General features: G+C 36.6%; 1 protein-coding gene across 10 annotated transcripts in view; it reads right to left on the reverse strand.

The window, feature by feature from the left end:
- STXBP5L (syntaxin binding protein 5 like) overlaps window positions 1-13,712 on the reverse strand; it is a 202,619-nt gene that overhangs the window by 19,171 nt on the left and 169,736 nt on the right. For 8 of the 10 annotated variants that reach the window (XM_035314746.1, XM_035314751.1, XM_035314752.1 and 5 more), the window contains one exon: window positions 5,945-6,115. The exons of the other annotated variants lie outside the window; for them this stretch is intronic. In XM_035314746.1, coding sequence (XP_035170637.1) covers window positions 5,945-6,115 — 171 coding nt within the window. The remainder of the gene's footprint in view (window positions 1-5,944; window positions 6,116-13,712) is intronic. 10 annotated transcript variants of the gene reach the window in all.

A 13,712-nucleotide genomic window follows, 5' to 3' on the forward strand; every position in this document is an offset into this window, starting at 1 on the left:
TGTTCTGAAAATCTGCCAGGGATGCAGTAGCCTCCTCAGAGAATCCATTTCTGCAGTTAACTATCCTTGTGATGGAAATTAATCGCTGACTGTCCCCATGAAACTGTGGCTCTGCCTTAGTAGTTTGTCCATTACACATCCTGTCTTTTCAGTAGGCATGAACAGCAGTTTATTCCCTTCCCCTCTGCAGTTCCCTGCCATGTATTTGAATCACTTTGTGCTGTTTCTTCAACACTTTTCTAGATCAAGCAACTATGTTGTTTCTCTCTTTCCTGGAAAGAAATTAGCTCACATCCACATGTGGGCTTCAGAACCAACCGAACCAAGAAAAAAGGGGTTAATGATAAAAACTGAAATTTCCCTCTTCTCATCACTCCCCATCCCAAACTTGGGAAGGGATCCAAATGGTCCCATTTGCCCATCCAGTTCAAAAAATCCAATGTGATATGCATAGAGCACTTCTACAGACAGCATAACAGTATAGCCATAATTGACAAGAAAAAAATTTACAACCATTTTGTAGAAGTACGCAGATTCAAAAGAAAACCTACAAGTATAAAAGTATACTGGATCCATTAAAATGGAAATTGCATTGTACTTGCCATAGAATTTTTGATAAGGTTATTAGAGATAATAGCTAAATATTCTTGAATGGTTTGCTTTGCCAGCTCTCAGCTCTTTCAGCTCAAGTACTCTATATCAAATTTTAACTTTATATAACCAAAAGAATTAATCCAAAAGCTGAGGTAAATACTGAAACTGAGTTATTTTAAAGAAAACTAAAGCAAATTCAAAGACTCTGCTCTTAGCATTCCTAGAAAATTACAATGCATATCAAAACCCTTGTAAGGATTTCTTGATCAGAGTTAAGTTTGTAGTACAAAGATCTAAATGGTCTTTCCAGTCTAGGGTGGTGAAACCGGACTAGTTAAAAACCACATAATGGAAAAAAATAATAAAACCCAGAAAGACAGTTTTCTATCACTGATGCTGGGAGAAAATAGATTTCCAAATACAAAATTTCAAAGTGAAAACACTCTGTCTCTACTTCCTTCCTAAGACATATGATACAACCACACATGGACAAATACAGACTGCTTCAATTTCTGTGTGTATGCAGGCAATGAGAAGGAAAGAAAAGTCAGTCTGCCAGCACAGGCTCTTGATGGCAACCAGCAAGTCATGGCAGAGAAAACCTTTTGGAGAATGCAAACTGCTTAAAAAAGCAGGATGTCTGAAAAAAGCAGAAACAGATAAAATTCAAATCTGAAATGCATAGCAGAGTCAGCAGGAATTTATTAAAGCAATGAGGAGTGCATGACAGCATATGTATCTGTGCACACATCCACATACCCACCCAGCTATACAAGTATAATCACACAGAGTTCCCTCCCACAATAATTTTATTTTTATCCTTTAATGTCAATGTTTTCTTTCATCTAAAATTTCAATAAAAGCTAGAGAGAAACATAGATTTTATTTTTCTATGCAGAAAAAGAACAAATGTTTTGGGCCTGTTCACCTGGACTGGTTGGTATTTGTGCCACAGGACAGAAGGCAAGCCATGGAGGAATACATATTTTCCCCAAAGAAGCTAAGCAAAAGGTTCATATAATCATTGTTTCAATGTTTCTGTGAAGACACTTGCAAGCAAAACAGGGTGCTAGTTGGAGTCCAGAGCTGGAAAAGACCAATACATCTAACAGAAATGAAATCAGAAAAGTTTAGTGTGTGAAGGCTGATTGAAAATGTACTCGATGGAAATGCTGGAAATATAGTTCCTATTGTACCAAAAGATCAGATTTAAATAGGTTGATTTTGAAAACCAATGTGAGAAGAATGATAGATTATTCTAACAGATATCTTATGATTAGTCACCAAAATGTATTATCTTTTTAATCTAACCAATTTAGAAGGGGTTTTAAGAGTAGGAACTAGAAGAATCATAAAAAAAATCTCCAAGCATCATCCGTGCTTCAAAGACAGGCACTCAGCTTAAGAAAAGGCAAGAATCATCTACCCCCACACAAAGGATTTTCTCTTTATGTATAGAAAGTGCTTAGTACTTCTGAGACAGCAATCTCAAATCAAAATTCTAATCAGGTTGAAGAATAAAATCCTACCAAATGCTAACCTGAAATACTACCCTTCTGGCGAGGACATAAAATATGTATCTTGGTTCACCAAAAGAAAATATAAAACACAACTTCTTGTGAAAAAATCCATTATTTATTGCAGCATATACTCCTAAGTAGCCAATAAATTCTTCACACAGAGAGAATTGTTTTATTTTACTTTAGAACAGCCCAACCAGAAGTTTTTGATCAAACAGTTCCACATTTTGCAGAGAATTTTTATTCTCAGCATATTCTTTCTCAAGTCTTTTAACTTCTTATCTTCCTTCTCCCTTGCCCTTTTCCCTAGCCCCAGCCTAAGAATTTTAAATGATCATATCACCTTCTACCATACTATTCAATAAAAAAACCTTCAGAAATAAATTCAACCTCCTGCCAAAACAATATGTCTAGAAATCAAAGATGCATGAAGAATGGCTGAATGTCAATCGTTCAAGACAGATCAGTTAGTAGAGCTAGAAGTCAAAAGACGAATATCACAGGTATCTACAAAATATTCATACATGTTGGACAGATGGTTTCTCTTTAATGAGAGAATGCAGATCATCAGGAAAATATTTTAGTTTATAAACCTGCTGACAGGGGACATGCATGTTTGCGCATACAAACCCACACACTCAAGGATCACCCTAAGCCACACTCTATAATATTGCATCTTAGTATAAATTATTCTAAAGGCTCTGTCTGACTCTTTCTTGCAGCAGAAAGAACTATAACACAGTCATTTCATTGACCTTACTGAGATTTGTAATATCATGTCAATGACACAGGTGATGCTTTTAAAAAGGACTTTTTTTCAAGTCACCTTAATTTTCAATGTGTCCCTGAAAGGAAGTTAGATGATTCTCTCTAGAAAGAGATATACTTTAATATCAAACTCGATAGGTATTATAATTAATGATGAGCTGTAGAAACTGAATCTTTTATGATATGGATACACAGAAAGCCTTATCATGCCATCAAAGTATCACCGTATTACTAAACATTTTGTACACAAGGGTCAGTGGGACCTTAGCGGTTTGTAGGTTCCTTCTTCTGCCTGCCAGTGACCCTTCTTACTCTGGGAGGATGGGAGAGAAAATAAAAAGAAGCATAAAAAGATTGTGTAGTACTGTAGCCAGTTTAGATACAAGTAGTGTCGATATTACAGCAGTATCTGCATACATGTATTGCAGAGGAGTTTGGTGCTACATAGAATGCAGAGAAACACAAAGCAATTGAAACTACTGTGGTAGTGATGAATCTTCCACTATGAACTATCATATGCAGTGGTACTTACCATATTTGTATGGTGCATAAAGAGAAGTAGATGAAAGTGTTATGATCGTCATCATCACATAGAGGAAAAACGGTGATTACACAGACGAAAACTGCCCTTATGCATGGGAATTTATAAAGAGCTCAGAGCTCTGTAAATCTACTTTAGTACCCTTTTTACACACACAACATTAATTAACCCATGTTAAAACTGAAATTTATAGGTTTACTATGCAAACCAGATTACTCCTTATAACTAATTGTTTGAGGATTACACTTCACCATATGTTACATGAAGCCTACAATGTGATTTAACATTTTTGCTGTTCAGTTTACAACTTCATCTTTGAAGAATCCATGATACTGTACCATCCTCCTAAAGGCCAGATCTATTCTACAGATGCCAGTAAGCAGTGCTATGTTTGCCATGCATGGGAAAATACAAAATACCTGTGCTAATGAGGTACAACTTGGCCTAGCAGTTTCTTTGGTATTGTTACAAAGTGTAATTTTGCTGTGACTACAAGAAGTTCATTGAGATAATATATAGATATGTGAAAACAGTCTAGTTTTACATACAAACTAAGGCAATGGCTGAATGGTCACTGAAAAAACAGCAGTTTCAGTTGAAATGTTACTATTCCCAAGTATTTGTCCCTGTTACTCTGCAGAAGATTAATACTCATCTAATAAAGGCAGAAGAATAGATCATGTGGGCATTTCTCCTTTGCTTTAGTGCAAAGGCATTTGGATAAAGTAAACCCAATGTAGAAAGCTGTTAAGTGTTTCTGTTCTGAAGCACAAAAGGACAGCACGAATGATCCATCATTCACTAGTGTCTTGTTCTGGTGTGATAGCCTCTGGCAATGGGACATGATTTCTGCCAGAAACTTAATGACATAGCTGGAAGAGGGTAACACATTTAGTGAACACAACCATTTTTCAGAGAGCATCTGACCATGCTTTGCTCTATTACCCTGTGGATCAATGTAGGTAAGGAGTATCCTTAAATCAAATGCAAGGAGATGCCAGAGGACACTGCAACAGTCTTTGGGATAGCACCTCCATTCAATCAAGAACAGTATCTTAGAACCCCTCCATGATGAATTAGGTTATTTTCTTACTGGGTCTCACACATGAAGACCCTATTTTTGTTCTGTGACCTCCACAGCAGTCAGAAGAAAGGTCGAAGACGAATTCAATATTTTATATTGCCATAAAGAAAATAAAATCATTCTAGCAATTTGCAACTAGTAAGAAAGGTATTTGCAATAACTTACATTAAAAAAAAGACACTGAGTGAAATAATTCCCCTTGCTCTATCTCTATTTATAATAATCAAAACAAGGGAGAACAGGTTCCAGTTATAAAGAACTTCTGTGGTGCAGACACCTTTGCAGGTGGGCATGTTAGGATACATATGCTCCTTACAAGAAATATGTAGAATCATGGTATTGTTGGTTGCCTTTCACTTACAGCATCATGTTCAGGCCAAGCTACAGCCCAAACAATAGCCATAGGAGATTATCATCTCTTAGGCACTTAAGAAATTATTCTGCATCTTCATTAAAATTAAAAATTGGACTTTAAAAAGAGTTAAGTGTTAAAGATACTTACATTGTTTAAACGTTATTGTGTATCTATTACCAAAATTTAGCACAATCAACACTACAGTCTTACAACATTTACTTTGATACTATTCTTTTCAGTTTTTGGTAGGCTGAAGCTTTTCTGCATAGACAATGCATTGTTGCAGGAATGAGGGGGCGCTGGAAGCTTGGGAGACAAGGGTAAAGGATGCCAATACCAGAGTGGGAACACTACCAAGACTGAAGGAAAACACCAGCTGAATGTTCCTGCTTTTAATCTGCAGTTAAATAGCTGGCACTGCTGAAATTAAAATAGGCTGATTGTAAGTTTTAAGCACAATGTATTGCAATAAGTGGTCCGCATTATATTTCTAAGTTTAATTAAGTCTCTTCACTCAGGTAGATCAAGATCTGAAGACTGTTTTTCAAGCAGCAAAACTAGAAGCTCATTATAAATACAAAAATTGATTAGATCATGGGCTATAATTTTACAGTTGTCGGTGGCCAGGGATTGTGGAATTTTATACCGTCTTTACTACCAATAAGTAAATAAATACATGCAAAGCCTGAACTTGCATTCTAAAAATATCTTATTCATTTTCAGACTTGATAAGTAGAGACAATGAGAGTTTGAAACGTTAGTACTACTAGCTGTCACGATTACTGTACATAAGCCACTATGAACAATTGCTTTTCCAGAACAAAGCACCCCACCTGTACAGGCGAGGGGACAGCTGTAAGAGTTCGGTGAGGTTCAGCATACCGCATCCCTAGGCAGCACAGAGCTCAGGAGCAGGCTGGTTAGTAACAACACTAACACACAGGGGTTGTTCTAATTCTAAACAGTCAGATGAAGACAGCAGTTCAGGGCAATGACTAGGACAAGGATCATGCTAAATTTAATCACTTCCACACCTGGTGAGAAATTCACAGATACCTAGCAAAATAGTCATTGCCACCCACCTTCTGTGGTGACTGGGAGGGAAATCTCCATGCAGGCTGCAGACTGCGCCTTTCTAAAGGGGGGCCTCCCAGGCCCTCGGCGGTTTGCTTTTGAGACGTCCGCGCTGGAAAGTCGTTTTCCTGCACTGCAGCTCTGGGATGTTGGACTTGTACAGTGACCATTCACGTGATCTGGAAAGTGAATGCAAAATGTGCTAGGTAAAGTGCCAGCTCGCAAAATTCAGAATGGAGGAGAGATGTTAGTGCTGATATTTAAGAATGGGTTAAGTTAGATCTTCTGAGAGTAACCTTTTTTGTTTGTTTTATCAATGCAGCGCATATATGTAAGAATAATCACCATATCGTTAAGGTATATTTTGAAATAAATTGAGGGATATAGAACTGGTACCCATTCTTACAGCTGCAAATCCCACAGCATTTTATTGACCTCTGTGCACAGGTAGTCAAGATAAGGCGGGTAACACTGTCATCCTTGATGTTGTGTCTCCTATTAGATAGCAAATAAATTTGAAAATTCTCTTTCCTTTTTGCTCTCATAAAGAACTGCAAGTGTAATTTACTGCAAGATTGGGCTGGACAACTTCCCTTCCTGCCTAGAAGCTGCGATGACACAGGTATTTAACTGCCCCTATTTCTGACAATTATAAAACTAACCATAATATTGCTAAATTATTCTTTATATCCCACATAGATTTATCTTACTGCTAAAGAAAATGACTGCTGAACAATATGTTTGTCTGCTACAGAACTAAAGATGAGAGGCTGAGTCCTTGGATCCCTGCTAGAGGCCGTGGTCAATCAGCACAGCACCTGCTGCCATCTGATGAGGCAGGGAACAAAACACAGTTGCCTGAAAAGCTGCCTACATTTGTTCTTCATCACTGAAAACAGATCTTTAAACCACAACAATCCACTGAGCAAGGCTTAGATCAGATTTTAGGGTGGGTTGGATGGGATCAATGGACTACAACACATTCATACGATACTATACTTCCCCTCACATCAGGTACACAAATATGAGGTGAAGAATTACTGAATGCAATTTTCCCTGCAGCTTATGAAAAGATACACACCTGTATATAACTGATTTATTTTTGCTGAGCAGATAATCCATACTTATTAATTTAAGTAAACAGCTGGTCAGCTATTCAAAACAAGGAAAGCTCAATACTATAGGTAAGGGTGAGCTTGAAGTTTCTACCCCCATTTTAAATGTCAGATTATTTATATCTCAGAATTAGCCTTTAGGCTTCTATATATGAGTATATTCAGTATATCATAATTCTCGTCAACTTTTATTGTATCCAAGGAAAATATGAATTTTAATATACCAAGAAAAATTAGTTTCTTTGTTACCATGCCATGATAGCACCACTGTACACAATGAAAAGCTATTTCTACGTTCTGATGATAAAACAGATTCTATACTGAATACAGCACATAGTGTGCTATTATACGTAGTCTTCTAACGTGCAAATCATGTCCTTTACTTGTGAAAGCAGTTCTGTCTCGATGAACAAAACAGGAAAGAATTGTTCAGAATTATATTTTAGAAAGCAATTAGTGTCTATACTAAGATTGAGTATCTATAATGAAACGGCTCTGTAGGAGACACAACGTTCATGATTCCCATCATGTTTCTTAATACATAGCTATTAACTGTGGTAACAGCAGATATCAAACTGATGTGGATGATTCATTCAAGTTATATTTAGGAAATTTTCCAACATATACTGGAACTATTCATATATTTCAGCAGAATGTCCTTTGAGATCAGGGCTTTGTTCAAGGGCACAGGCTGACTGTTCAACCTCAGCAAAAGATAGATCCTCATCCAGCTGCTTCCTTTCTTCAAAATTCAGTTTGTGTGAAGGAGTTTCAGCATGATATCTAATTATCTCCAAGGGGATCCTAGGAAGTGGTGAGGAACATAACAGAGTAAAAAAGAATCATATTCTATAGAAACATCAACAGTATTTGTGAGTCCCTTTTCCTGAACATTGTACAGAATGGACACAATTTGTCTCAACCCCTATTCACTGTGCTGTATTTTAAGTTAAATTCTGCATTTTTTTTTTAGTACTCTTGCTTGTCTCAGTTTATCTTCACAGGCCAAAATTAAACAAATAATCAACAGCTTCTGGGCACCTAAATCCCTTTAGTTGTCTTTCTCAATAAGCAAAGCCAGTTCCTGTGTAGAGAACAAATCAGCTGCAGGGACATCCTTCAAATACTGAAGTTGGTGAAACGTTAGTGAATGCTAGAACAAGGAGTGGAAGGGGGAGTTTAGTGATCAGTGACACACACTTCTATACTTAAACACAATTATGTTATTCTGATTAGATATTATTTCTCAACTATACATCAAGAAGCAATACAGCTCTGCAAATCTTAATAAAAAAAGGAAAAAAAGACATTGAAAAAAAAAAACGTAATTCTGGGAAGTAGAACTACAACATTTTTGCTGAGAAGTTGATAAGAATCAAGCAGATAAATCCAGTGCACATTTACAAAGGAACTACGTGCATATTTTTATGGTATAAGCTTAATGATATGAAACATTTCTGAAGAATAGTTATGTACTATTTAAGAAAAGGTTCCTTACTGCATAGTATGTAAAAAAACTGTACAAGAAAAGCGAGATGAAAAAACAATAGCAATTTCCTACAGTGTACTTCGTAAGGGAAACTGTGAGGATGCTCATGCTACCACCCTTTACCAAAATGACTGCAATGATTTTCTAGCTTTTTGAGACCTGAATCATGTGATCTTCCTTTGCAATAAACAGACGTCTTCCAGTCACCCCAAATAACAGATAGAGAAAGCTTGTAAAGACTTTGTAAAGACCAGCTTTATTCTACGTGTAAGGAAGAACAACACTGAAGCTTTTCTGTTTTCTGGCTCACTGCCTTTGTCATTGGGTCACTGGGGCTTTTCTCACATCAGAAATATCAGTTGATACTGAACACCAGTTGAAACTGGAGATACTAACAGTACTTAAGAAGCAGTGCTTTTGTGCCTTTGATGTAACAGTGCAACAGCTCCTAAATCTCTCTTATTTTGGAGAAGGGATAAATTAAGTTGCCTAGGAAAAAAAAAAACGCACAAAAAGCCCTCCTCTCTTTTCTACTCCTTTCCACAACCACATTTGTCATCTCCTCCTCTCCCTTCTCATAGATGTCATTGCCACTGGCACCACACGACCCTAGCTGAGATTTAACTGAATCTGAGTATACCCCATGAGGCCAAGGGAATTTGCATTATACTCCCTACTGGTCCTGGATCCCAGGAGCAAGTACTGGATTTACTGTATCTGGGCATGCTGTCTCAGCAGAGCTTCTCCTTGAAGCAGTCACCACACTGTGTGACAGCCACTCCACTCTACCTGGGCAGCACCCTTTTCTCCTGTTTGTGGATAGTGAACTAAATCGCCAGGGCTCAGGAACAGCTATTCCACTTATTAATTTAAACATGTAAGGCTCATGCAAACCCATTGGAAGTAATTATAGAAAATTACCCCATACTGCAAGACATGAGTTACTGTGAACTTGATGGAACTACTGAGAGATGCCTTATGAGAGATGCAGTGTGCAACATGGCAGAGCAAGCCTGCTGGATAGCCTCAAATTTAATCTGATTCTTCTGAGGAGTATTACATAGACCTGAAGCATATTATATATACATGGACATGCTAATTTTAGTTGATATACAATAACACATGTGACACAACCTGCCTTGTCACACAACTGCTTTAAACTACTTGGCGACCTTTGCAAAAAGCAAAAGGGGCCAGAGAAAAGCTGAATCTCTGTTAAAACCAAATGTACTAAAAATATCAGTAAGAAAGGAGAAACATGATTTTTTCAGTTGCTGTCTAGAAAGTTGTTACACTGGAAATGACAAACCTAAAGAAATGGTAAGAAAGATCATTGTTTTTCAGTTCTAACAAAGGGATAAATTCACACAAAAACTAGATGAAAACCAGTTCTGACTAGTGATCTGAGGGAGGTTCCAACCTCCTCAATAGGAAGAAAGTAATCAACAAAAGAGCAGGCAAGAGGAACAGAGAGAGCTGCTTTAATATGGCGCAGAAAGAACACGAAAAATGAGAAAGTCCCAGAGAATTTCTTCAGTAAGTGTTAAGGACTACAGTCTACGCTGTTAAAAGGAGGAAAAGTCTATAGTTTCTGAAGTTTCTATTTGGGGATTTTTGTGTGTTATCAATAAATGAGAGATTAGGTAATGATTATGTGTGACTAACAGCTTTTTTCTTTACACAGCAAAGAGATACACATTTAGATGAACTAAAAAGAGACCTCACATAACTGTACAAATAGCCTGAAGGACAGTCTGAAGGACAGTCTCAAGGTTGCACATAAGCAAAAGTTGTATAAAAGTAGTGTGAGAATACAGAGCACACCTTAAACTTTTAACATATTATTCTTAAAAGTAAATCCCTTCCAAAGTCAGGATCACAGTTTCCTCTTGGTGCAGTTCTGTCAGCCAGGAAAGAGAGGAGATGTGAGACCTAGCAGAAGATATTGGTGCAGACGTTCTGCCAACAAATACATGTATTTACCATTGTGCCTTTTCAGTTGGAAGAGTAAGGATGAATCGCACTATTGCCACATGGATAGTACATTTAGGTCCACACTCAAGAGGATAACACACTGCCATTACAATATACTGCCTTGTGTAATAGAATAGTATCCCCCTTATGGTAACAGGCTCCTATAATGCACTTGATCCCAGGCATCACCATTTTTCTGAAAGAAATGTGAACAGGTTTTATTTTCTGAGAATAACACATTTTGAACCACTTCACAGCATTTTAAGTATGTTGTCATTGACAGAGTCCCTTCCAGAATCAACATTTATGCCAACAGTTACAAACAATTAAACCAAAATACAAAATAAACAATATCTAATGAGGAATGCTAAGAATATATTACTGTTTGTTGCAACATCACCTCTACATTAACTTTATCCTAATAACCTGGCAGTTCAATTCTAAAAACAAATTTACCTTTGTTCCCTGAGAACAAAGTGAAAAATTCCCCAGGTGTGAAAATTTCAGACTGCTTGGAACTAACTCTATTCCTCAGATTCTTCTGCTGAATTTCTAGTGATCATGTAACATCACACTACTGGACTGTCTCAGAAAGTAGACAGGACTCAGTGTACCTCAACAACAACTTAACAGAAATTGTTGCTACGCTTTGTGCAACGAACAGGGAAACACAGACAGAAAACTTGAATTTGTTCTGAAACAATCATGAAACATTATACATACGGCGCTGCATAGAGGACAACACTGAAACATGCAAGTAGGGTGGATGACCGAGTGACTAACTCGGGTAACAACCAGTCCTGCACATCCCATATTAGGAGCATTGCAATTTTGTTTTCAGGTTGAAAAAAATCTGTTTTTAATTCTCTGTTTTTGAAAATTAAACCTTTTCAAAGAGGTTGGGCTGGAAACATTTTTTCAGCTTGAACATGACAAAAATAAGACATGGCATATGTCAGCTGGAGACTTTCTAAACAAAACTTACCTTTCCATCCAATATGAATTAACAAAGTGCAAGATTATTACAATAAATGTAGTTGTAGTTTATTCTAACCAGATTCTCCTGAAAAGCTATGTCATAATGATTTTCAAGGTTTTGTCTTTTTCTCCAGATATAAAAAAAAAAATCTTTCTTTTTAACTAGAGGTAAAAATATCTTAAATAATTGAGGTAGCACTGCTGCACTTACTTGTAATGCCTCTTTAGAGCTAGCTTCCTTATCTAATTACTTAACAGTAAACAAAAGGCAGAACATCAATGAGCTCAATTCTGCTTACCCACATTAGGAAACATTACAGATCTCTTCAGACATAATTTTTACCTTGAAATACTGAAATGCCAACAGGGTTATTTACCCCTCAGATTTTTTTTTTGTTGTTGTTGACCTGTCTTATTTTGCCATCTCACACTAAGTTATACATAATTTTTACATCATTAGCTTTGAAAGAAATGAAGCAGGTAGCATTTCATTTTGCCACATTATTAGCAAGCTATGTATCTGCTATTCACAGTTATTTGGGGTGCAAAGTTTTGATTTTTGTCCAAAGTGTTCTCGATTGTATGCCAGTATAATTTACAGTCCACTCCATAGATGTTAGTATATAAATGATTTGCTTGCAAGTGCTCAATAGAGATGCAGACCTTGTCATATAAACCATTCCAAGTATAAACAAGTTTGCATAAATTTTTTATGCAGCAAACAATTCTAAAAAAAAAAAAACAAAAAAACAAAAAACAAAAAACAAAGTTTTAAAAATCTTGTTAACCTTATGCATTGTAGATTTTTGACAGATGGCAGTTTATTGTAATTAATATACTAGTAACAATTGCTCATTTTTATTTTAATGCTGCAAAAGCAGATCGTATGCTAGATAACTTCTGATTTAAAGTTCTAGTTTTTACATATTCTTCTGCTTGTACACAGTTGCTAAGACTGTGGATGTTGTTCTAAGTCCCAACAAGGTGATAGGACCATTTGTCTCATGCCTAAGTCTCTGCCTACAGATGACAGTGTATGTGAGAGCCTAATGCCACATCAGATTACTGCAGAGGACCTTTGGGTGCAGGCAGGTTTGCTAAGTCTATGTGTAGCCCCAGATTTTGATTGCTGGCCTGAAAAAGCTGCTGAGAGTATCACATCCTGAAAAGTGTACAGAGACCACAGAATGCAAGAATAATGTACATATGTTTGCATTTATTGAAAACAGAGGAAAATGACTTACCTTTGAAAGTCCTCAGTAAGGAACACTTCTTCAAGTAAAACCAGAGAACTTCGGAACAGTGAGTATCTATTATGTTGTTAGCCTACCAGTTGAGTATCCTGTTGTTATTATCAACTCTTAAAAGTATGATGACCTTAACTGCTTATTTGGTGGCATCATTTAACAAACAGATGTTGCTACTTTTCATTCATGACTACATTTAACTATATCAATTATAAACGCTTCAGTTACAGTTGCATTTTGATAATTTTAAGTACTTACCTTTCCTCTAAATTACGAACTTGCTTGTTAAATCTCCAATATACATCATAAATCTGATTTTATTTATTTATTTATTTTAAATCTGGGAGCATTAGAAGTCAGAACACAGCACTTTTCTGCATTTGAAATACAACTATAACACATGCCAATTATGCTGTGATAGTCAACAGAGTTAACCTGCTGATCAGCTCTTGTTCCTTTTTTTTTTCCTTCTGGTTAATTGGACTGGCAGAGTACTAATATATCAGTTAATACAGGTCATCTTTAAAAAATGTTTGACCATAAACTTTCTCTCACTTAATTTAGGAAGAAATTAGTGCTGTCATACACTTGACCTTTGACAGATGAAAGACTTCTTTTAAAATCCCAAACCAATAATGTGAAATTGCAGGGAAGCCAAATGTTTAAAAACATTTCTGTAAAAGTAGAAGCCATTAGTCCCAGCCACAATATTTTTCATCTTAACAAAGATCAAACTTGCAGCAAAAAAGGCAAACCACATCCTTGAATGTATCAATGAGAGCATAGCCAGCAGCTTGAGGGATGTAATTCTTCCCCTCTTTTTGGCATTTGTCATTCTGCATCTCAGGTACTGTACAGTTTTGGTCTCCCCACTACAAGTAAGATATTGACATAAAGCAGTGAGTTCAGCAGAGGTCCACCAACCTGATAAGGAAATTGGTACACACAGTGTAAGAGGAGAAGCTGAGAAATA

This window comes from Oxyura jamaicensis, chromosome 1 (genome assembly GCF_011077185.1).
Source record: "Oxyura jamaicensis isolate SHBP4307 breed ruddy duck chromosome 1, BPBGC_Ojam_1.0, whole genome shotgun sequence".
In the NCBI taxonomy this organism is placed as follows: Eukaryota; Metazoa; Chordata; class Aves; order Anseriformes; family Anatidae; genus Oxyura; species Oxyura jamaicensis.